Source organism: Vicugna pacos, chromosome 33 (assembly GCF_048564905.1).
Source record: "Vicugna pacos chromosome 33, VicPac4, whole genome shotgun sequence".
In the NCBI taxonomy this organism is placed as follows: Eukaryota; Metazoa; Chordata; class Mammalia; order Artiodactyla; family Camelidae; genus Vicugna; species Vicugna pacos.
This window is the reverse complement of record NC_133019.1, coordinates 17016370-17042809: the sequence shown is the minus strand read 5'-3', so window position 1 is coordinate 17042809 and position 26440 is coordinate 17016370. Positions and strand designations below refer to the sequence as shown.

General features: G+C 38.3%; 1 protein-coding gene across 1 annotated transcript in view; it reads right to left on the bottom strand.

Moving 5' to 3' along the window:
• The window catches only part of BTG4 (BTG anti-proliferation factor 4), a 29070-nt gene extending 6756 nt beyond the window's left edge, over window positions 1-22314 (bottom strand). Inside the window, exons 1-5 of the mRNA XM_006217877.2 lie at window positions 22231-22314; window positions 13919-14117; window positions 12980-13117; window positions 8849-9050; window positions 6840-6994 (exon numbers count right to left, since the gene is read on the bottom strand). Coding sequence (XP_006217939.1) covers window positions 6840-6994; window positions 8849-9050; window positions 12980-13117; window positions 13919-14091 — 668 coding nt within the window. The 5' untranslated portion in view covers window positions 14092-14117; window positions 22231-22314. The remainder of the gene's footprint in view (window positions 1-6839; window positions 6995-8848; window positions 9051-12979; window positions 13118-13918; window positions 14118-22230) is intronic.
• Between the last annotated feature and the right edge of the window lie 4126 nt (window positions 22315-26440).

Sequence of the window (26440 nt, the reverse complement as noted above, 5' to 3'; positions counted from 1 at the left end):
CACCTTTTGATGACTATACCTGGCCAGGTATTTACTTAGGACTAGAACTTCTGGCTCTAAGGGTATGGACACACTCAATATTAACATCTATTATCAACCAGAGTTTCAAAGTGATCATATAGTGACATGCTGCCACCGGTAGTGGACCAGAGTTCTGATTGCTCTCCATCCTTCTCAGAACTAGCATTTCCCATCCTTTTTATTTTACCCATTCTTCTGGGTGTGTGGTTTTACTTTGCATTTCCCTGAGGGCCAGTGCAACTGAGCATCTTTCATATATTTATATATATATTTATATCCAGTGTTTGAATATCCTCTCTCGAGAAGTACCTATTCAGTCCTTTTGCCAGTTTGTCATTGGAGTGCCTTTTTAAATTGGTGTGTAGGAATTCTTTATTCTGCAACTATTTTTCCTCATTCGGTGGACTTTTTACAGAAATAACTATGTTTCTTTTTCTGTTTTGTTTTTAGATCTAGCAAGAAAACGGGTGGCCTCATTTCAGTCTGCATTTTTCAAAGTTGTTAAATATGTCAATATAACACCAATAAAGCTGTAAGAGAATTGATTGAAAAGACCTCTAACATTCATGTATAAATCATATAAATGTATATTATAACTTGGAGTGGATATGTAACACAATGGGCTAATATTTGACACAGAAGAAAAAGATGCTGAAATTTTCACCGTGATTAAAACAGATTAGACCACGTATTTAAAGATATTGACTGAACTTCTTTCTAGAAATGTAAAATTTGTATATGTCCTCATGTATCAGGCTGACTAAGTTATCTAAAATTGTTCACCAAGTCCCACAAAAGGAGATGGGTGTATTTGCAAAATATTTGGTGATCTGGAATGAGAGTACATAAAATACATGCCACGTGGCATATACGAAATTCACTTTGGAGGCCCTGGTTGGAACATTTCAAGGAGATAAGCAGTTATCTGAAACTGAAGTTCTAGGATGGATCTGAATACTAATTAGAGATACAGCCATCACATGAATTCAAAGTTTTTAATGCAAACTCACAATCAAAGGCTGTTCAGATCACAGACTCAATGTCTGCAATTCAACCTTTTTCACATGGATAATTTTCTGTTTTGTGCTTCAAGATGAGTAGCAAAAGGTTTTTATTTTTTAGTATAAAAACTTCTGTTGAGTCTCCCAAGCAATGCAAGGAAGGTAGACAGGTAAAGAATTAAGACTTAAACATTACACAGGTAGATAGTAAATGATAACTAATTATTTAATTCAGTGATCATCTCACAGTCAACATTTTCAGTCCTGGAAGTCTTTTGTCCTAATTAAAACATGTTCTTCTGTGGCTGGGGATTTAGCTGTAAATCCAACCAGTCAAAATACCAATAGTAAATTACTTTAGAGAAAACTTAAAATAAAAACACCAAGACAACGTGACAAGAAGATTTACGATTAAGGTTTAACAAAGAGTTTTAAATCCAGCCATAAGGAAGCTCTGCTCAGAATCAGCTATGTCCAACTCCTCCATTTCTCCATCTTACACTGGCACTGAGTTCTTATTTCGTATCTGCTAGGGGTTGGTCACTTAGGCATCTCCAAGAGTCATTCAGTTTAAATCATTAGATTAGCCATCAGGCAAAGTCAGTACCAAATCTGCCAGCCTTGAAACTGTTTTCATTAGTTACCGTCTCCATTAAAATGACCTGCTGCCTTTACAGCACAGACACTAACAAAATGGTAGTTGCCGTAAGAATGGACTATGAGGTCCCTGTTCGGTATTCCCATGAACTGGGAATTCTTAAATAAAGCACACCCCTCAAATTAATGCATAATAACTTTATAAGATTAAAGACTTCTTCAGTACTTTGACAAGACAAGTCTTATTTTGATAGGATAAATGTTGAGTGTGTGTCAAGAACTATTCACATAAATTATGAAATGTATTTCCTGAAAACATAGTGAAGATTCATTAGGCCAGGTAACAAAACTATTTAAAATAGCTTGATCAAGAGTCCAGGTCCTCAGAGAGGTGGCAAAGAAAAAGTTGTGCAGAAATTAAAGATCTTTTTTTCCATATCCTCATTCTTTGCTGTACAAGGCACTGACCAAAACATGATTCTGTGAACTTCCTGGCTGACTTCTTGGTCCCTCCCTCCATCTGATTCCATTAATACACTAGCAGCTGCAGGCTTTTAGTAAGCACATGCTTTTTCATGGAAATGCCACAGATTTTAAGGCAGGGATCATGTTCTCCTTCCTGCTGTGTTACGTGTATTTATTGCTCAATCAAATCCATAGTAATTTAAAGTTTTGAGATTCTAGTTATCTTTAAGGAATTGGCTTGTATGCACCCACATGCACAGCCAACTGACCAGAAAAAGAATAAGAAAACCTTAGTAGATAGAAGCCGTATTCTACAAACTGCCAACAAAAAGGACCCTTTCTCAAAAGTACAATACTTAAAATAATTCTTCTTAAAACAATTTTTATTTCAAAAGTTGTGCATAGACTTCTGCTTCCAGGAAGATAAAATAGGTGTCCATTTCCCTACTCCTCCCACCAAGTAGAATTATATATACACTTTTGGTGGGAACATAAATTGGTACAGCCACCATAGAGAACAATCAGAAGGTTCCTTAAACTAAAAATAGAGTTACTATCTGATCTAGCAATCCTATTCCTGGGCATATATCAAAAAAGATGAAAGCTCTATTTCAAAAAGATACATGCACCCCAATGTCCATAGCAGCACTATTTACAGCAGCCAAGACATGGAAACATCCTAAATGTCCATTAACAGATGACTGGATAAAGAACTTATGGTGTATGTATATGACGGAATACTACTCAGCCATAAAAAAGGATGAAATAATGCCATTTGCAGCAACTTGGATGGACCTAGAGATTATCATACTAAGTGAAATAAGTCAGACAGAAAAAGATAAATATGACATGATATCACTTATACATGGAATATAAGAAACAGTACAAATGAACTCACTTACAAAACAGAAACTAACTTACAGACACAGAAAACAAACTTATGGCTACCAAAGGGGAATAGAGGGTGGTAACTTGGGAGTATGGGATTAAGCACAGTCCATAAAAAGAAGAACTATTGAATTAGGCTTCCTCAAAATTTAAAACATTTACTCTGTAAAAGACTCTATCAAGGGAACAAAAAGATAAACAACTGGAAGAAAATATTCTCAAACTACACATATGACAAAGGACCAGTACCTAAAATATATATAAAGGACTCTCAAAAGTCAATGATTAAAAAGCCACAATCCAATTAAAAAGTGTCAAGATATGCACACACATTTCACCAAAGAGGATATACAGATGGCAAATAAACACATGAAAACAAGTTTAACATCACTAGATGTCAGGGAAATGTAAATTAAAACTACAATGAGATGACTCTTTTTTTTAAGCCATTGTGATGTGTGTAGTGATAACACCAGAGACTGGCATGGATGCAGAGAAACTGGATAACCATGCATTGCTGGTGGGAGTGGAAAATGATACAACCATTTTGTAAAACAGTCTGGCAGTTTCTTTAAAATCTAAACATGGAACTACCATGTGACCCAGCAATTGCCCTCCTAGGCACTTAGAAAAGAGGAATTAACTTATGTTTACATATTATGTACAAGAATGTTTATCGCAGCTTTATTCATAATTCCCCAGATGAGAAACACCTCAGCTGTCATTCTTCAACAGGTTAAACAAATTGTGGCATATCCATACCATAGAATACTATGTAGCAATAATCATGAACAAACTACTGCTACATACGAGAGTCTGGATAAATCCCCAAAGAATTATGCTTAGTGAAAAAAGTCTGTTCCAAAGGGGTCCAGTATGATTCCATTTATAACATTCTTGCGATGACAGAATTATAGAAATGAAAAGACTAGTGATTGCCAAGGGATAAGGAAGGATGAATGTGAGAGGAAAGTGGGTGTGATGATAAATGAGCAACAAGACGGATGGTTGTGGTGATGGAAATGTTCTGCATTTTGACAGCACCAGGGCCAGTATCTGGTTGTGACATTATAGTACAGTTTCACAAAATATTACCATTGATGGAAACTGGATAAAGGGTACCCAGGATCTATTTCTTAACTGCATGTGACTCCACAATTCTCTCAAGTTTAGTTTTTTTTTAAAGAAAAACAGTGGTATATACTCAAAGAAAATCTCAAAATGCGTACTAGGAAGATCTAATTTGGCTGATAGACCAATAGATACAGGATTCATTTATTTGGGGGCTCAAACTGTATTGATTACTTTTAATCACAACCAAAAATATAGAATGCACTATATTTTCCCTTTGAGTTCAAGGCCACATGGGAAGCTCTAAAGAATTACACAGGGTCTAAGGATGGCTCGCTCTGGACCAAGTCGTAGAGCACTGATGGAACTGATCTCTGTCTGAGCACCAGCTTGGAACAATTCATGTTAATGGCTGTCTCTAGTACTGTGCTACACAGAATTGTGAGGCAACCTCTGCACTCAGACAAGAACCTTGTGATTGACTAGCACATCCGTGATGGGCAAGGGGTGCAGGAGTGGTCATCCATGTGCCACTGATCTGTCAACTCTGTTCCCCGGAAATCATTCTGTAAAACCAACCTTAGAAATTTCAAGATACACTTTGTTAATAAAACCCTCTGTGCGAAGGTTCTTAGAAACCCATTCTTCTGTCGCAGCCAAGTACAACAGTATATTTTACATATAGTAACTTTGACACAGTTCTTTCATTTTTCAGTTCAACAAATTTTACACATAAATAACCCACAGAAAAAGTCACGAATTGAAATCCAAAATAACATCATTAGGGAAGATATAAGGTAGAAATCAGAAAGACTAGACAGGACTGCAACTCACACTGGCAGAAGGAAAGCTTAAAACAATCATGATCTAAAAAGGAATGAGATTAAAGCAATCAAATAATAGTTATGACAAAGAAAATGATCTACCATGAAGAGAGTTGGTATCCCTGAAACGGACAAAGAAAGCATTCAAATGTAATATTGTGGAAGATTGCTTTAAAAAAATTAAATCTGCAGATCAGAAAGAGGCACAATGTTTCAAGGGGGAAAAAATGATACAGAATGATTGACCGAGACATAGGCTTCAAGTATAAAGAAAGAATCTTTCAGACTAGCAGGCAAAGGAAGTCAAATCAAACGTACATTTTCATGTGAGTGGTGCGAGTTGGAGAAATCAAGCTGATCTTAGGTTTCTGGACAAAAACAACAGATTAGAGTGATGGCTATGAAGCTGTAAGAGAAAGAAAACATGACCTAAGATGTTAATACTCAGACAAGTAGTGCTTCAAGTATGAAAGAATAACGAGCCTCGGGCACAAACGAGCTCACAGTATAGAGCAGCTTTGAGCCGTTTGTGGAAAAGCTGCTTCTCAACAATGAATTCCAGTTAACCAAAGATGACTCAAAACAGATTCCACATTTAGAAGAGAATAATGAGCATTCATAGAATCAGTTGAAACGCAGAACTCAGAAAAAAACAGCTATAGGAATAATTGTTTCAGGAGAGAACATAAAAGTTCAGCCTTGGCATTAAAAAAGTTGTGTATCCGAAAGTTGCCAAGAGAGTAAGAAAAGTTCTTATTACAGGGGAAAAAAAAAAAACTGTAACTACGTATGGTGACAGAGGTAAGACATTGTGGTGATCACTTCAACATGATTTGGTATTTGTATATATCGTATATACCTGAAACTAAAACTAACAATGTTACATGTCAATTACACCTCAATTTTTTAATGACACGGGGAATGAGGGACAAGTCAAAAATGAAGAATGCTAAATTCTGTAGCTTGCATAGCAACATAATCAATACAGTATTTTTTTTTTTTAAGTTTTAACAACTGTTTTAGCCTCCGGGTGTTCCTTTTTTTAAACCATAAAAGAAATCCTTCAAAAAATTACTTTGTGGTAGAAAATCTTATGACTATTTCAACAGTTTTCAGTTTCGTTTTAGGTTTCTCCATTTGGTCAAGATCAGGCAAAGTTAAATCCAAGTTTCTAACAAGCAGCTCCGGTGGTATGGTTTTCCTATTAAATTGTGTATCAGTTCTCACATCTGTGCATAAATAGAGCATGACTGGGAAGATGGTCACCATTTAATGCTAATGATGGTAATTTTTGGCTGGATGGGAGAGATTTTTATTTCCTTGGTACTAGTTTTTTCTGCTTAGCTTGAATTCTTCAGAATGAGCTATATCACTCACAAAATATCATCATGAAGGCTATTAAGAGGTCGAGAAATAAACCAAATTTTTAAAAGGGAAATTTGTACCTTAAAAAGTAATTTTCAAACAAGCTCTTACTGACCTTATAAGATAGAACAGTGATGGCAGGTAATAAAGTAGAACCAGAATACTCTAGCAAGAGGATAACTCTCCCCTCAGTGAAGGTCTACTTTTCTTTTACTGACTAATAAAGAAATAAGAACTTTTAAAACTTTCTCACAACAAATTCAACTAGGAAGTTTATTAAAAACACAGCACGTTTATTTAAACTGTTCCTTTTCATAATTCATTGAATCTTATCACAGGTCAGTATCTTCATTCTATTACCTTATTGGGTACATTTACTAGTGGTACATAAAACTTCATATAAAATTAAATAAGAATTAAAAGTACAGCTAAGAACATAGTCATGATCTGTGTGAGAGGACTCACCATCATGCACCCTAGTCCCTAATGTGGTTATTTTTTCTGCTTCCTGAGCCTCTCAACCTTAAACTCACTTCTGTTTCAGAGGACATAAATCCCCCTGAGGGCCCAGCCACTGTGTTATCGGTTCGTGTTGACCCAGTGGTACCTGTCCATGCGGGGTACAGCAGCTGGCCTATGACCCTTAGGGTTCTTATGCAACGCATGATAAGCACTTCCCAGGAGGCCCATACACCCAGCCCCCATGTTCTTTTTGTGGGGCATTTGGAACCAAGCCTGAAAGGGCTGTTTCAAGTTTTCAACCTAGGGAGAATAAAGGGGGGAAACAAAGGAGTATGAAGATTTTCTGTAAACTAATAAACCAGCTCTAAGGATCAAATATAAACCCACAAATCACAGGTTAAACCTCTCAAAAGCATAGAAGATACAAACGAATATATTCAAAGTAGACCATTATCTTTGGAAGGCCGGCTAGCATTGGTGGGTATGAAATAAGTCACTTCATATCTTTTAACAAAATTCTTTAATCCAACCCAAAATTTAAAAAACACATTTACTCTTCAATAAAAAAATGGTTAAAAAAACACACACACATTTACTCAAATTTGCATTTAGTCCTGTGTTCTTCCCTACCCGATCCCACCTCACTAGCTCAACCCAAAACTGTCTCATCAGGATCCCTGAGGTTGATATCTACAAACACCCATCTTAAACATCCTGGATGACCGCTGCAAATGTTTTGCAGACCACACTTTGAAAGGACATTGCTCTAAAAGAATAAAGCTCACTTTAGATCTGGTCCCTAGATGATCTAAGATCTCTCTAAGCATAAAAATAGAACTAAGGGCAAATATTTTATTATATAATTCTAAACTTCTATACACTGAATATGAACTGTATATATAGTTTAGAATGCTAAACAAGTTAAGGGAAAATGTTTGCCAGTAATATGACAAGGGGTTAAAATATTCCTAACCTTTGAAGAGCCTATAACAACACATTAGGAGCTCAAATGATAAATAGGTGAAAAAGGAAAAAATTCATAAGACAGTTAAGTACCTAAAACATTTGGGTACATGAAGTTTTTGTTTTAATGTATAATTTCACTAACGATACATAAAATAGATGACTTAATTCAAATGCTGTCTATTTTTCAATGAGATACCCAATTTTAGGGAAATCGTAAAACAAACACTTTCACATAATGCTGGTGAAACACTACAAATAAAAAACATCTTTCTAGAAAGTACTTTGCAGTCTATTAAGAACCTATAATATGTCCATACTCAATGACCCAATAATTGCAACTTTTGAGAATCAAATCTTCAGAAATAACTGAAGGTTCAGACATCTCTGAACCTTAAGTTGAAAAAAAGAAGTTAGCTTTTTTAATATCACAACAATGCGAAAACAACCTAGATGTCTGTCAATAATACACTAGCTAAATTGAGGGAAACAAATGGTTAAAAATATTAAGTATTTAAATTGCTTTAACATGTCAATACATATGTGATTAAGAAAACAAAAAGTACATACAAGCTGTCAAGAGATTCTCCCGAGATCAGTGTTTCTTAAACTGTGGGCTGCCACCATGAGTGGGTCATAAAATCAATTTAGGTGGCTGACATTGATTTAATTTAATAAGGTTTTGAGGCATTGTGCCTAGTAAGGGTAAGTATGGTTTCATGAAACCTATTTCCAATATATAGAGATGCATAGCTTTCTATGATCATAGCTGTGACTTTTTTAGAAAAACTGCTCTGGAGGTGGAATTCTAGATCTTTTATTGTTGTTAATATTCAAAATGTTCTACGAGTGGTATGTTAATTTCTGATGCCAAAAAAGTCAACTAATATTTAATTATGAAGGAATTTAGGTATTTTAAATACTGTATGAAGAAGTGGGGCAAAAAAGATGGTATCTGTCCTGAGCACTCAGACAAGAAGAGGAAATACAGAGAGAGAAGAAAGAAAAAGAAAAGTAGGGAAAGTTCTGCCAGAATATTAATATTGTGATTTTAATTTTTATAGCTTTGGTTTTTCCGTGTCTTCCAATTTTTTCTCTTTTTTTTCCTTTTTTACTTTTACAGTGGGCATATTCTTTTTAGAATTAGCATAGAAAAAAAAAAGTACAGAGACGAAACGGAACACACTTTACCTGGTAAATGCTCTTTGGATTGCTGACTTTAGGAATTATCTGAGGTTCTTTGTTACAAATTTCCTCATCATCAGAGGACGTGCCAGAGGAGTAATCTAATGTGGCTCTACTGACAGCATCGCTGATTTGTTGGGATAATTTCCATTCCTCCCATCTGCCTTTGAAAGAAGCAATTGTAAATGGATGATTTTTCTCACCATACCTGAGCAGGAAAGGAAAATAAAGCATTCACTAAGGATTCAGTTTCCCATAGGTTTTTATCTCTAACCTTTTCTGGAAACAACTCAATAACTTATAAGAAGAGTTACTTAAAAAGCAAATTGTTAGGACCTACTGTGTAGCACAGAGAACTGTATTCAGTTTCCTGTAATGAGCTGTAACGGAAACGAATCTGAAAATATACATATGTATGTATATGTATAACTGAATCTCTTTGCTGTACACATGAAACATTGTAAATTGACTACACTTCAATTAAAAAAAATATGAATTTTTTAAAAAGAGGAAAAAAATGTGAGAGCTTGGCCAAGATGGTGGAGTAGGAAGACCCTGAGTTTACCTCCTCTCAGAGGCACACCCAGATTACAACTATTTAGAGAGCTACTATTGATGAGAGACTGGAATCTAGCAGAAAAGATCTTCTACAGCTAAAGATGTAAAGAAGGAACCACAAGGAGACAGGTAAGAGGGGCGGAGTCACTGTGTAGTCAAAACCCACACCCCCGCGTGGGCAACACACAAACAGGGATAATTACAATTACAGGCAGTCTCCCCAAGGAGCAATGGGTCTGAGTCTCACATCCAGCTCCCCAGGCCAGGGGTCCTGAACCAGGAAGATGAGCCCCAGGATGTTTGGCTTTGAAGGCCAGCAGGGCTTAATTTCAGGAGAGTCAGAGGGCTGTGGGAAATCGAGGTGCCACTCTTAAAGGGCACACACAAAGTCTCACACACTCCAGGACTCTGGGCAAAAGCAGTCATTTGAAAGACATCTGGGTCAGACCCACCTGCTCATCTTGGAGAGCCTCCCAGAGAGGCAGGAGGCTTTGAAGCTCACCCTGGGGACACAGGCACTGGCAGCAGCCATCTGGGAGCTCCTTCTGCCACGTGGACACTGGTGCTGGCCAGCTCCACTGTGGAATCCTCCTTCTAGCTTATTAGTACCAGGACACAGCCCCACCCAGCAGCAGGCACACTGCCTTAAGCCCCCCTGAACCTACAGCTGCCCCAGGCCACAGCCCTGTCCACCGGACCTGGCTCCACACACCAACACACCAACACACAAACACTAGCCCGGGACCCCCAGGGTGCTACAGACAGAGACCCCAAGACCCAGCTCTGCCCACCAGTGGGCAGGCACCATCCTCAAGACCCCCTGGGTCCCAGCCTCACCCACCAGTAAGCTAACACCAGCCCCAGGACCACCACAGCCCCACAGCCTGTCATGGCAGGACCCAGTCCCCCCACCCGCAGGCCAACACCAGCTCTGAGACAGCCGCCTGTGTCAGGGAGCTGCCCCCAGGTCCCTGCAGCCAGAGGAGCCAGGACCTGCACTAGCCCCAGACCTGGCTGCACCCACCGGTGGGCAGGCACCAGCTGCAGCATCCCCTGGGCCCTGACCTGCCCACTGGTGGGCAGACGCCACCTCTGGGATACCTTGGGTCCCTCAGCCAGCGGCCACAGGATCCAATCCCACCTACCAGTAGGCTGACACCAGCTCTGTGACCCCTAGGTCCCTGTAGCCAGAGACCCCAGGCCCCAACTCCACCCACCAGTGAGCCAGCACTGTACCCGGGGCCCTCTGGGCCACAGCCCTACCCACCACAAGCCAACACCAGCTCCAGAACACCCTGGACCCCCTCAGTCAGCCACCCCGGCATCCAGCCCCACTCACCAGTGGGCCAGCACCAACTTTGGGACACTCCAGAACCCACAGCCAGCTGTATCAGGAACTGACCCTACCCACCAGCAGGCTGACACTAGATCTGGCAACTTCCACCCTACAACCACCCACTGCAGAACCCAATTCTGCCCACCAGGGGGCCAGCAGTAGCCCCAGACCCCCTGCCAAGGGTTGAACAGCCAGCTGCCTCATGACCCAACCCCATCAATCAGCAGCTGGCAGCCTCCATACAAGGCAAGGCCTGGCTACCAACCAGACCAGGGACCAGCCATGCCTACCAGACTGCCCACATTAGTCAGTCCACACCACATAAAGACCCATGCAGCCCACACAGAGGGCACCCTGAGAGCATACAGCCCTGGTGACCAGAGGGGAGTGTTCTGCTGGAATGCATACAACATCTCCTACAAAAGGCCACTTCTCCAAGGTCAGGAAATGTTATCAACAAATCAGATACATAGAAATAAAGACAAACTAGGCAAAATGAAGAGACAGAGGAACATGTTCCAAAGGACAGGATAAAACCGCAGAATAAGAATTAAGTGAATTGGAAAAAGGGAATCTACCTGATAAGGAGTTCAAGGTAATGATCATAAAGATGAACAAAGAACTTAGGAGAGAAGTGAGAAGTTTAAGAAAGAATTAGAAGATATTAACAAAGAATTAGAAGATATAAACAAAAACAAACGGGACCTAATTAAACTTAAAAGCTTTTGCACAGTAAAGGACACCACTGACAAATGAAAAGACAAACATTTGGAGTGAGAGAAGATATTTGCAAACAATATGACCGGCAAGGGGTTAATATCCAAAATATATAGACAGCTCATACAGCTCAACATCAAAAAAAAAAATCAAAAAATGGGCAGAAGATCTGAATAGACATTTTTCCAAAGAAGACAAACAGATGGCTAACAGGCACATGAAAAGATGCTTAACATCATTAATTATTAGAGAAATGCAAATCAAAACTACAGTTAGCTATCGCCTTACACCTGTCAGTATGGCTATCATTAAAATGTCTACAAATAATGAATGCTGGCAAGAACATGGAGAAAAAGGAACTTTTGTACACTACTGGTGGGAATGTAAATTGGTGCAGCCACTATGGAAAATAGTATAGAGTTTCCTCAAAATGAAAGTAGAATTACCACATGACCCAGCAATTCCACTCCTGGGCATATATCCAGGAAAAATCAAAACACTAATTTGAAAAGATACATGCACCCCAATGCTCATAGTAGCACTATTTACAGTAGGCAAAATGTGGAAACAACCCAAGTGTCCATCAACAGATGAATGGATAAAGAAAATGTGATGTATACATAAATGGAATATTACTCAGCCATAAAAAAGAATGAAATTCTGCCATTTGCAGCCATGTGGATGGACCTAGAGAATATTATGCTTAGCGAAATAAGTCATATAGAGAAAGTCAAATACTGTATATTATAATTTATATGTGGAATCTAGAAAGTAAAACAAACAAATACATATAGCAAAACAGAAATAGACTCAAGATATAGAGAACAAACTAGTGGTCACAAGTGGGGAGGGACAAGATAGACAGCATAAAATAAGCTACAAGGCTATATTGTACAGTGCAGAGAATATAGCTAGTATTTTATAACTTTTATAATCTATAAAAATTTTGAATCAGTAAAAATTGTGAATCACTATGTTGTACACCTGAAACTAATGTAACATTGTAAGTCAGCTATACTTTAGCTACAAAAACAAATTGAAATGGCTTAATAGCAAAGCAAATCGAGAGACATTATGACCGTCAGCTAGTATAATGTCATAACTGGGGGCGGGGCAGGATTCTATAAAAGCCTTCGGGATTAACTAAGATGAAGACAGGCTAATTTTCTTCTGATTCAACTAATGGACTGAATTGCTAATGGTGGATGACTCTCTTCCCCTTTGATGCCACTAGTAATACTTGAACGTTGTAATTGAACATTGTCATCTACAGCATAGTATGCAGTGATTAAAGTCAAATTTCAAATACTTTGCAAAAATCTTCGTGCTTCCCGCTCCATCCACCCTAATGGAAGTCTGTGTTGTCTGATAGAGTTTGCATTTAAAATGTTAACCAACCTGTGCCCTCGCTGCTAATCCAGGGCTTTGAAGTATCACCTTTCACAAAGGTGCATAGACCTAACTAAATAACCCAAGGTTTCCAAGGGTCACAGAGCACACACACTGACTCCAAAGAGATTACTCACCTACAGCACACTTCAAAGGGATCGACCCATATGGTCATCTCCTTTGGAAGTCCCAGGTGAGAAAAATCCACATTACTTTCAGCACAAGCCCTTTCTAGAATAGGATCTTTATTCTGATTATTGTTTATCCTGATACACCTTTAAAAACAAGGAAAGGGAAACAAAGACGTGGTGACAGGTGCTTTGGCTGGAGAATCATGTTGTAGGCAAAGGACTGCAATACCCTCAGATCCCATCTCACTCCCACCTTCTCCTGACCCCTTCCCCACCCTCCATAGTTTTACATGTAAGAGTAAAATATAGCACAGGGCATTGTATTCAATACCATGTAATAGCCTATAATGAAAAGGTGTGTATATATATATATATATTATATGTATTATATATATAATATATATATCTGAATCACTATGCTGTACACCAGAAATTAATGCAACATTATAAACAGACCATACTTCAATAAAAAATAAAATATAGATGTTAGGGGAGGGTATAGCTCAGTAGTAGAGGGTGTGCCTAGTATGCATGAGGTCCTGGGCTCAATCTCTAGTACCGCCATTAAAGTAAATAAATAAACCTAATTACCTCCCCCCACCCCCCAAAAAAACCTAAGGAAAAAATACATATCATTGACTTTTTACACAGCAATTCAGAATGTGAGTTTCATTACTAAGTCACACAGTTAGTTCCCCAAAGGCTCACTGCATATTCTTAATAAACACAAATTAGAAATTGCTTATTCCACCTCACATAAGGAGGTTTGTTCCATAGTTTTCGACTGGACAGTCACCTACCACATCTCCTATTTTTCAAGCCCAAGTTCAAACAAATTTTGAGCCCATCAAGTTTTCATCACTTATAGGCTGCCAACAAAATCACTGCAGGTGGTTACTGCTGTGGTACTTCCCTGCACCGTGCGTACCCGATCCCAGCTCTCACCTGAAGGCTTGCCCTTTAGAAGGGCGATCAGAGTGCCAGTGAGTTCTGTACGTTTCAAACAAGATTGTCATCAGCTTTTCCGCAAAGTCTTCTATTTGCTGTTTACTCAATTTATCATGTTTTTTCACTAATCTTGTGACGAAGAAGACTGTTGTTGCAATTTCATCCCTCATGATTCAAGAAAAGTCTGCAAGGAGGCCTGCAACCATTAGAAGGAAGCAAGAAGAAATTAAGCAGAAACAAGGGTCTCACTTACTATCGACATGTAACTGCAACTTGGAAATTTCACATACCTTAAATTTAAAACAGAAATCACTTGCCAGTCCTAAATGAACCCAAAATCAATCATCACTATCAATCAACTCAACTAACCAGTTTCTAATGATTTTCAAAGAAAAAAAATCTTTTAAACCCTGTAATACACTCAAGTAACACATGAATCATACAAATTAAGTGTTTTTATAAGTCCTGATATGGGAGAGTAAATTACATCAAGCACCACTGTTTAAAAACATATTTACAGAGAGCAAAAACATTTCAGGGTAAGCAGTTCTAGAATGTGGCTCTCAGGTTAAGCACTTTAAGTAAAAGTTAAGATTAATCAAATATATGAGGGGAGGTATAGAGCTCTAGTGGTAGAGTGCGTGCTTAGCATGTACAATATCCTGAGTTCAATCCCCAGTACCTCCCTTAAAATCAATAAAGAAATAAACCTAATTACCTGCCCCCTCTAAAATAAAAAAAAGACAGAAAAGAAAAAAAAATTTTTAATGAAAATAAAGAATTATTTTTAAAATATATATATATTGTACTTGCCAGCAAAAGCTCTCTAGCCCCAACAAAAAGCGGGCCAGAACTAGAAGACACTCTCACCACACCTGTTTTGTGAGTGTCAGGCTGCAGTTTATATAAGCTGGGGCCCCAAAGCCTGATAGGGGTTAGCCTCACAGGTGCTGTCGTTCAGGAAAATTGACAGCTTCTTCCAGGTCCCCATCAGCCTGCTCCTCGTTAAATGCAGACTGGGTTCCTTATTTAAAGTGTTTAAAGATTTTCAAACTCGGTTTCTATCTTCCACTTTGCAATTCAAGTCTTATCTTTCATGACACAGATTGAGAATCAAGCCTTCCCCTTCCACATCCTAAGATCCTGCATTCCAATAATTTCATTTCTTTCACTGGAACCGTCAACGTACGAAAGGATTTTGTCTTGGCTCTTTTGTAAAACTGAAGACACTTCCTGTGAGCAGTCATTATGTCAACTACAAACTTTTTTCACTAAAATGCTTATTTGTAAAATAAGTGAAAGAGAGCTCAGGGTTTATCTCGGCTCCCTTGTTCTCAAAGTGTAGGTCACTGATCCACCTGACCTGGACCCACTGAGCTGCTTGTTAAGAATGCAGATTCCAGGACTTGATCTCAGATCCACCGAATCAATGTTTTTAAAGGTGGGGCCTGAGGACTAGTAGTTAACAAGTCCCCCCAGGTGATTCTTATACCCACTAAAATTAAGAACCACTCTACCTGACTTATTAAGTCTTTAACACCCAAGATAAGTGGTCATTCAGGTTGTTCGTCAGTGAAAAGGAATTCATTCTCTTAGAAGGAAGCCCATTTCGTTTCTAAAACGTTCCAAATACCAGGCAGCCCTTCCTCCCCTTGAGAAGCCGAATCCAACTCTTTGATTCTCTATGTGTGAGGACTAGTTTTTCCCTCTGGAACCACAGGGGTTTTACCTGATCCTCCACCACGTAAAGAGACTCCACATACTAGCTATTCAGCCTCCCCTGGGTCTCCTTTTGGTGGGGGGGGGGGGGGCTAACTATTCTCAGCTTTTCAAATCTTCTTCCCCTAGATCTGCTACTTAGACATTTCATCAAGCTCGGCGCTCACATCTGGGTGAGTTTCAGGTGTCAGGACCCCTCTTTTAAAGCGTGGAGGGCAGACTCCCACACAATGGTCCAGGCTTGCTCTGTCATGACAGAATAGTGAGACTGTTACCTCCCTGGCTCTGAACCCTGTATTTCTAGAACACAGCCTCAGGTGGCACTCACCTTGGTGGCAGGGGAGTCACACTTCTGCTTCACACACTGAACTTGCAAGTAGTCTTTTTCACTAATGCTATGGTTTTGTCAAATCGGCCCTTCCCTTACAATGTAATGTGTAAGAAGCTGGGCTTTGGAGTCAGACAGACCTGGATAGAAGCTGCAGCTCTCCCACCATCTGTGTAACCCTGGGCAACCTGCTTAACTTCTTGAACTTTCAGTTTCCCATCTGTGAGACGGGAGGGACCACAGTGACCTCCTAGGGTTGTTATCAAGCTTACAATCAATAATGAATTGCATCTGGTCTAGTGCCCAGCTGGTAGTCGTTACAGGAAGGCAGTAGAAATACTTAAGAAATCGGCTATAAAATCAAGCATCTTGGGATTGAATCCCAGTCCTGTAGCTTACTAGAAACTTAGAGAAGTTTCTCAACTTCTCTCATCTTCAAAATCTCATCTGTAAAAAGGTGGGTAAGTAGTGTACCTAAAGCCTTGGAATCAGACTGCTGGATTTGGATCCCAGCTCCGTGTACTGTGTGACCTTAGCAAGTTATTTAACTTCTCTGGGCCCCAGTCTCTTCATCTATATAAAGAAGAGAGCGACAGTGCCTATTTCGCAGGGTTGTTATGAGAACTAAGTGGAAAATGCCTAGAACAGCACCTGGTCCTCAGCGAACGCTCTATAGATCTCAGCTATTACTACACTAGTAGTACAATAACCATCTCTTACTGCTTACTGTCTTACCAAGTGTTTGTCAAGATTCAATGTTAAAATTATATAAAGCACTTAACAAAATGCCTGGATATAGTAAGTGCTTAAAAAGTGGTGGCCCCCCTTGTTAATGAATATAAGTTTATATTTATCTTTTCATCATGTCTTTCCTAATGCTTTGTGGATTGAGTGGAATATAAGACTACTGCTGCTGTCCCTGTCACATTCCATTGTGCTAAATTTAGACCATCACTAGGGAACCAAGATTATGTGTGACTCTGATTTTGTCACCCAATAAATTCTCTTATCTTTCTGGCTACCTGTTATCTGTGAATTTGACAAGCATGTGTCTCCTCCTGCAAGTAACGCAGAAACAAACTGAATGGTATTAAGATCAGGAAGAGTCCTTTGACAGACTCCTAAGAGGTTCCTCTCCAAAATGGTGTTCTTTCACTACCATCAGTTTCACGTCAACCAATTAATTCTATCGTAAAATAAGTTTCACTTAGAAGTTCAAAATGAATGGAAAATCAATTTAATTTGGGGATCTACTAGGCTTCTATTTCCCTAACAAGATAATATTATATCTAGTGACAACTACACAAAGAAGTATTTCTCAAGTAATTCTAGAACACATCGGAATATATTCTAGAAAGAGCTACAAAAGTATGTTTTTAAAGGTCACTCTGTAGCTTGTTTACAGTAATATTAGTATTATTATTTGAAACTACATATATGAGGGAGGAGGGAATAGACTAGGGTCATACAAATATTTACTTTAACATTGTTATGAACTAAGATTTTCAATATAAGAAAAAAAGGAATAGAAGTACAGACTCAAAGAAATTAAGTAAAAATCCTTTAATGTTAAATTTGGAATGGCAATATTAATATGAACGTGTTTTTCCACATACTAATATATGTATTTTAGTTCTGTCCCCTGAAAAGGCCTAGAATCAATAGATAACCCTAACATTCATTTTGTGGCCTCTAATTACAGCCACTTAAAAAAAAAAATCCTTGGAGAAATGGCTGATTCCAGTTCTAATTCAGGGAATGTATTAGATGAGCCTGGAATGTATTATGCCAGAAAGCAAGAAAGCTTTACAAAACCAGTGGGTCACATCAAAAGACATGAGAGTCAACATGAAGAGCTCCCACTGGCCAAAGGTAAGTCACTCCCCTCTTCAGGGTCAACACAATCAGCCCCCAGCTGCTGGCACTGTCAGATGATGATGGCTCAAAGCTGCATCTCTCATTGGGAATTGCTCTCAGAAACCAGACCACGGTAGTTATCCCTTGCCCAAGGAGGGGCCTGCAACCACTGACTGGCTAGTCGAGGGTACAAACACCTGCCTCCATGGCTCAATCTGCAGACACTCTGAAGGGCCATCCCATCTCCAGAGTTCCCCGGAAGACAGGCAGAGGCTTCACCTGCAACCAGACCACTGGTCCACCTCTCCCTCTGCCCAGTCCTATCTTTCTCACTCCCTTATGGGTGTGTCTCTCAAGAAAACACTCCAGTAAAACTTCTGCGTGCAACTCACCATCTCACAGTCTGTTTCTAAGGAGCCCAGTCTAAGACAGCTTGTACCAGGAATGTTTTAAGGAAGCAGATTCTATGACGGGACTTGGGAAGTGGATTCCTCTCTTGTTGGCTGGAATAAAAACCTCCCTCATGACTAGTGGTGGTAGAATATGGGTATAGATGGTTCCTGGCGTGCTGGAGTAGTGTAGTGATTACAACCTTCCATCTGTGATGAACTGAAATGGAGGACAAATACTAAGAGGTGCACTGGCTAGTGTAACATCGTTGATGCTTAAGAGGTATGAGAAATGATAATATAAGGACCATATAATGGAAAGGGATGGCTGAGCACCTCGATATCTAGTAAAATGACACGATTTAATCAGGCTAGTGCAATTCAATTCAGTAAGTGTTTATTATAAGCCCAGAACATATGAAAATAAGACACAGGTGAGAGTAGGACCTTAATGTCCTTCCACTTACGCTCTATGTGACGTATTTCAGCTTCTCATTCCCCTTACTCCATGGTGGGGGTCCCCAAACTGCTGCACTTAGAATCACCTGAGTATCTTTTTAAAATACTGATGCCTGGCTCCTACCCTCCAGACATTCTGATTTAACTGGGATGGCTGCAACCTGGGCACCAGGAGTTTTTAAAAAGACTTCCACGTGATCCTGATGTGCAGCAAAAGTGGAATCTCATTAACATAGATATCTCCTAGCTATCAAGGAGATTTTTATTTTATACTTTTGATTGCTTAGGGATGCCTTAAGCTTAACAAAGACAATTACGACCAAGTTGCATCATTTATTCTCATCTTTTCTAGCCTTTGCCAAGATAACTTTTGCAAAGATTATTTTCAGAATTTACATTAGAAGTAACAAAACTGAAAATCCGGACAACTACTCATATACTGCTGAAATAAAATTTTCTTCAGAACTAAAGGCAATGTATACATTAGCACATACACAATTTTTTTCCTTTTCAAATGCTTTGTGTTTGCATTTACAATATTAAAATAGTGCCAGGTGTTTAATAATGCTTTCAGTATGTCACCTTCCCAGATGATATACCACTCTATTGCACTTTGAGTCCATGAAACACATTTGCTGGTGGCTTTGAATGCTTTCCTAGCATTATTTTCTGTAACAGGTCCAGGCAGGCCTTGGAGGTTATGAATAGAAACAGTAGAATAACAATGTACTTAGATTTCAGGAAAGAACAATCAAATAGAAACTAAACATCATGAGAGACTTCCTTCAGTTACTTGTCTATGATGATTGTAAACATCTTATTTAAATCACCTCCTACACGTTGATGGCAACTCTCCCTTCTGCTAAAATGAACATTTACTCAGTGATTTCAGCAACTATTTCCTGAATATGTACTATATATTAGATACTGCTAAGTGCTGTGGGCTTAAACAAATTTCAGCTTTTCTTTCAAGAGGTTTATGACCTAGAGAAAGAAATCCGATATATACACATGACCATTTGGATGCAGAGTTTGAGAAATGGAATACTAAAAATTACTTCAAGTTTCAAGCATTAGTAACCAAGACAATAATGTCATCATTGAAATAACTGAGTTCAGCAGAAGAGCCCATGTAACCCTTGGTTGGTTCCAACTGAGGTATACTGAATGCTTGATGGCAATTAAACACCCAAGTAGTAATGTCCATTGAAAGGATGTTAGAATTTAGCAGAAGTTTCAGTCCCAGTCATCCTAAGCCAACCCCATATTTAAATAGAATGGAGTTTTGAAGACAAAAAAAACCATTCTGCCACTTTTTTTATGTAATATCTACAATTCCCATTCTAAGACATTTATTCCCTTGATTAAGACATTGTCTTTACACCTATTCAAATTCATCAAACTGTACATCTGAAATATGTGTAGTTTAATGTATAGGAATCATAACATAATAAAGGTGTTAAAAAAAACAGACATTGTCTTTCCAGGATTTCCTTTCGAAAATGTCAGATGGGTTATACAAAGTAAAACAAAACAATAACGTTCTGTCTGGAGAGGTTTGGAAAAGCAGAGAAAGCCTGGCTGGGGGCAGGGGGTGGGGGCGGTGTGCATCACAGAAAACAGTGGATACATGAGGTTTCTGGTCATTCAGAACATGGATGAAGAACAGAAAGGAGAGGATCAAACGCATATTTTAATACAAATGACTACGTGTAACATAGATGCAATATATCCTTATTGCTTATACAACAGGATATATTGTTCAGCACAGGGAATGATAGCCATTATCTTGTAATAATTTTTAATGGAATATAATTTGTAAAAAATACTGAATCACTATGCTGGACGCCTGAAACTACTATTCTGTTGTAAATCAACTATATTTCAATTAAAGAAAATCCTGTCCTTCTAAAGAAAAAAAAGAAATATTTTACCTTCTTACTAAGTCTGAAACAGATTCACATGTTTTCAAACATGAATGTGACCAAAATGACTTGGTAGAAAGTAACAGTTTCCAGAATTGCATATCTTCATGTTAACATGAGGGGAATTCAGCTTGGTCGCTAAGGTATCTTTAAGCCCAAAGGTTCACCAATAAAGATTTACCTTGAAAATCTGACTCTACATGTGTCTTCTTAATCTTAGCTAAACTTCAGCTATAAAATGAAATTATTTATGCATATGTGATTAAAATAGGCAAAATAATTTTAAATATCATCTAAATTGAACATTAAATTGACTGGGCTTTGGATGTCATAGCCAGCCTTCAAATCAGACCTATTTGATTTCATTAGTTTCCCTTCCTTAAGTTGCAAATTACATCCAGAGGCTCATCCATCCTTTTGCAAATGCACATCATTGCTGATGAGGAGAAAAATGTAGATGTTTTAGCCAAAATTCCACTTCTGACAAAAAGGGTATTTTTTCTTGACAATAGCAACTAAATTGCACCATTTTCTAAAGCAACAAACTATCCTAAAACCTACACATGAACTCACTTCCATTATATTCAAACCACATCCAAAGGAAGTCACATTAATTGTTAAAAAGAACTACATATGCCAAAATGTTACCTAATAAAATTCTGCTCATGTAATATTAATTTGAATCCAAAAGAAATTAAATTTAGAGCTCCCTAATCTACTAAGTGAAACTCATTCACTGATAAACTAAATGAATTTTAAACTATATGATTCCTCTTCTTCATATAGTTACCATACAAGTGTTTTATTTACCACAAGACTTTTTCCTACTTTATTTGTATTTTCCATGTGTGTTATTGAGCACACATAATGGTAAGTGGCATTGTGCTAGAGGGCACAAAATACATATATATATATATACATATATATTATCTCATGCATGAAGTTGGAAACCAAGTGATGCACTAAAAATAATTCAGGGTATGAGAAAACTTATGTACAATATTCTGTACTAAAGTAATAAATGTGTGTTATATATAACAGCCCTCTCTACTATTATAATAAAATGCTGATTTCAAAATGCAATTTGAGTATTGGATAATAATACTATCTTACTAATGGAAGATACAAATCGTGGAGTGAATATATTGAGCGCAAAGAGTTAGACAAGAGAACTGTCAGGGTGAACTAAAGGCACCAAGGAAGATTTTCCCCAGGAAGTAGGATTTGAGCTTGTGATTTAAACAAGCTATAGATGAGCTAAAAGAGAAGAACCAAATGAACTTGACTAAATGTAAGCGTGATGAAACCCTTGAGAGATACTCTATGGATGTTGAGGAAAGAAAGATAACAAATGAGAGTTATTGATTTTTAAAAACTAAAAAATATCAATTCTGCCTAGGAAAAAAAAAGACTTAAGTACCAAATGGGAAAATAAAAATTAAAACAAGAATAACTAGACAAACTGACACAACATTGTAACTGACTACATTTCAATAAAAAAGATAGACAAGAAGAAAAAGGATAAGTAGACACAGAATGATGTTTTAGAGAATGGCATTTTTAAAGTACTTTCATTCTCGTAAATGAATAAACAAGATAACCTCTCATTTTCCTTATTTTGGTTTCACAGACCTCTTGAGGAGAACAGACTTTCTTCACTTTGTGCACCCAGACGATTTGTTGAGTATACTGGATCCCTAAAATACTCAGATTCTCTCTAAAAACCTTGAAAATCCACCTGAGGTTTCTTGGAGCGGTGACAGAGGTTAATCAGTGGTGAGAAGCAGTCGGGAAAGTTCATCTGCTGACGAACAGCCTAGAGAAGTTCATTGCCCCTTGACTGACTCACTGGATCAAGCCCTGACACAAACCTCCCGGTGGAGCCAGTGGGTCATCCCCTGCCCTCTGGCTCATTCCACTGACCTCACCTTGTGATGTGGTGGTGGCGAGGCAGCATTCTCCCTTGAATTCACATGCGTCTATGACCCTGTTTAAAACAGCATGGCTTATAAATAAATAAATAAATAAATAACCACAACTGAACTTACTTACACAACAGAAACAGACTCGCAGACATAGAAAACAAATTTATGGCTGTCAGGGTGGGAAGGGATAAATTGAGAGTTTGAGATTTGCAGATACACACTACTGTATATAAAGTAGATAAACAAGTTTCTTCTGTATAACACAGCATATTCAATATCTTGTAGTAACGTATAATGAAAAAGAATATGAAAACGAATATATGTATGTATATGGATGATGGAAGCATTATACTGTACACCAGATATCGACACAACATTGTAAACTGATTATACTTCAATTAAAACAACAAACAAACAAAAAACAGCACGGCTTCTGTGAGTCCTCTCTTCTGCTTCTCCTTGCGGACTATCTCCTCTCAAGGTTTACTTCCCCCTGCCAGCCCCTAAATAGGAAGCAGATGCTCCCAAAGTTGGTCCTGAACCTCCCGCTTTCCTCGTTCTATTCTCTGTGCAAGAACAGCACATTGCTGATAGGCACCCAGTCTGTCCTGAGTGGACAGGTGCTCGAGGCTCAATGAAAAATAAGACAATGTGCCTCTCTTGGAGATCTCACTTATCCTTGTAACTTCAACCAGTACAGCTTCAGAAAACTACTAAATCTCTCCTTTCAGTTTCAGCCTCTTTCCAGCGGTCCAGCTCCAAATACCTAACACCACTACGATGTCCTTCCATTACTCACAGCTAAACACAGCTAAACCTAAATACATCATAATCCTCCTCTGACTAGATCTGCCTCCCAGCATCTCTATTCATCACTGAAACCCGGAGGCTAAGTTTGATCTCTCCTTGTTCGCTGTAACCAGTCGCCAAGTCCTGTGAAGTCTTCACAAAGTCTCTTTCATTCATATCATATTTTCTACACAGCTCCACACCTAGGCTATTAAAATTATCTCCTAAATGGACTTTGTCTCCTCTCTCTGCCTTTTCTAATCTATGCCACTTCATTCATCTCCACAAAACAACACATCATATAAATCATAGTCCCCTCAGACAGAAGAATGAGATTAAAATTCCCTGGCCTAACATCCAAAGTCCTCCACTATCTATTGCCTACTTACCTGACTCTCTAATTTTATTTTCCCACTGGGGACGCACTCGTTGCCCTCTCGTTAGCTGTGGACGTTACAGTCTCCATGAGTTTGCTGGTGTTTTTCCTTCATAAATTGCTCCTGCCACTGAGAACATCCACTCTCCATCTTCTCCCTTTATCTACTGTGTTCTACGTTTCCTTCTAAACCCAGCTCGAGCCCATATTTTTCATACAGCCTTCTCCATGTCCCAATCTTCGGTGATTTTCCTTTTCCTTTTTCCTAAATGCTGGCAATAATAAAGCTTCATTAGTATTTGGGAGTCTTGAAGCACCTGTTAATCTAACCATCTTGGTACTTAAAATAATTATTTATTATATAAATATACGAATAATATATAACTTATTACAGTGCATGTATCAATAAAATTAATATACTAGAACTATCTTAATTATCTGTGTATACAAATTGTCTGCCTCTCTGACTAGACCATAGATCCCTAAACTGTGTTCTCTAAATACGGTAAATATGCAACAAGTTTGCTCCTGCTGCTAAATCATAGCTAAGAGCTCAAGCAACTTTCATTGTGAAACTTATTTTTCAGATGGCTTCTGATGTACTAAAAGATAGATTAAATTAACAGTTTCATGTGGAAAGCAACAGTATTGATTAATCAATAAATGGAAACCAAGCTAATTAAGAATCTAATGCACTCCTACTAATGAAGGTACAATGAAATGGAATCCGAAGTATTAAATTAGAAAAATTGTTGGCGGTTCACTTAAGCTTGAAAGAAAATCTCCTCTCATAATGAAACAGAGTCACTGAGTTTTAGTTCTTCAAAGGCTCCAAGTTGACTTCAATCCAGTCTGCTTCAACATATAACCTAGTTCCTAGATGTAGTATCAGGAATGAGAATAAGGTAATGTGACATTTATTGACCTACATAAAAATCAAAACATGGTTTTATATTTCCTAAGAGAAAGCATGCATTTAAAAAAGTTTTAAAAAGAAGCTCTAAACGCCGATAATGTCTCACCAGTCTGATTCTTCACTCCATCCTCCCTAACAAAAGCTATGGAAGATAGAAAATGTTCAGACGGTGTGTTTGTGTGTGTTGAAACCACAGAATAAGTTGTCTCCATCCTTTGTAAATTCCCAACTCCTATCACTCTAGTTTTTAATCTAGGAGTGGTAAATTTAGCCAATACAAATTTGCCAAACCTAAAGCAGAAAGTGTTTGTTGTCTACACTCTTCTTGGTTTCTTCCTAACGACCTATCGCCCCTCCTTTCCTTAGCGTGCCTTCCTCATCTCCCTAATCACCAAATGCCCAGAAATTAAATACAACAGTAAACAATTGCCCTGAGAGGTACCTTCCTGATGCTGTCTAAAACAAATGCAATCTTCTGTGTGAGCATTTAAAACACCCCAAGCATTCTTACTTGGATTAAATCATGGGTCTCCCTGGTCTCCAGGCATGTCTAGACATGAACCATAAAGGGAATGAGATCCTTGGAGTTTCTCTAGTAACTGTAGGCCAAACCAACAGCAACCCCAGGGACAAGCATTCTTTTTTTTTTTTTAGACAGAACCAGGCCACACATATTTTTTCTCGTTATTTTAAATTTTTTAATTGTGCCACCTACAAAATAAACGGCATTTTAAAAATCTTATTTCAGGAGGCAATGTATATTGATGGCTTTTATATATGAGTTTTCTTTCTTTTTTTAATGATCTTTGAAGAAAAGCTTTAAAAATCTAAATTTCAAAGCATCTACTGCAACCATTGCCTTGGATGGCAGCAATTCAACTCAGGTAAGACATGTTAGATGGAACTAATAACCGTAAGACATCAATCAGGAAGAGGTATTAAATATTGTACTGGGTAAAAATAACTAACAATTTGAAAGAACCGAATTGTTTTTGTAACTATGTCCTGAGACTTATAAGCCTGCATATTGCTAATGGAATGGAGGTTATTTCATTCCTGATTTTATTTATATATGTATATTTAACTATAAAATACAAAATTGGCTCTACGTTACCTCTAGAGAGCTCAGAGGTTAATGACGTCTGATTACAGCATGTTGCCTGATACACTCGGTATCCTGTACATGGAAAAGGATTGTGAGGGATTTATGGGATGTATTCTACAATGCTGTGCCTCTCCCAAAGATACAATGAAATGCAAATTCTAGTTAGTCGTAAATGACTTGCCTTTTGCAATTTAACATTACAAGTTAATTTTTACAATTAATGTTTTCTCTACTGTACATTGTATACTTCACTTTGGTTTCTTACCCTTCACTTTGGTGTTCACAGAACAAATGATGCATTTAACAACAACAAAAAAGTACTGTCTTTCATATTCAAAGATAACGCTGTAACTCACTCAAACTCATCCTTGAGAAGTTCTTCTGGTGTTTTAATGGTGTGCGTTTGGAATTTGTGTTGAATGATCTAGGTCACCTGTACCTGTGCATGTTACAGTGGCATCTCTGAGACCACTTGCTGGGTTTAGGGAATCAATCTATAGCTGGGAGGTTTTCCTTTGTGGAAAATAATTTAGAACTAAGCTTTTGGGACCCACAATAAGTACCATGTATTAGGCACTTGAAGACCATATTGGGGTGGGGGGAGGAATACTTCCAACTGAGTTCTACAAAGGGTGTGATCAGAGAATATTCTTTATCCCCATCTGATTCACTCATTGAAGGAAAAGAGGGGAAGGAGTAACAAAGGACAGAATTATTACTAGAGGTTTCCC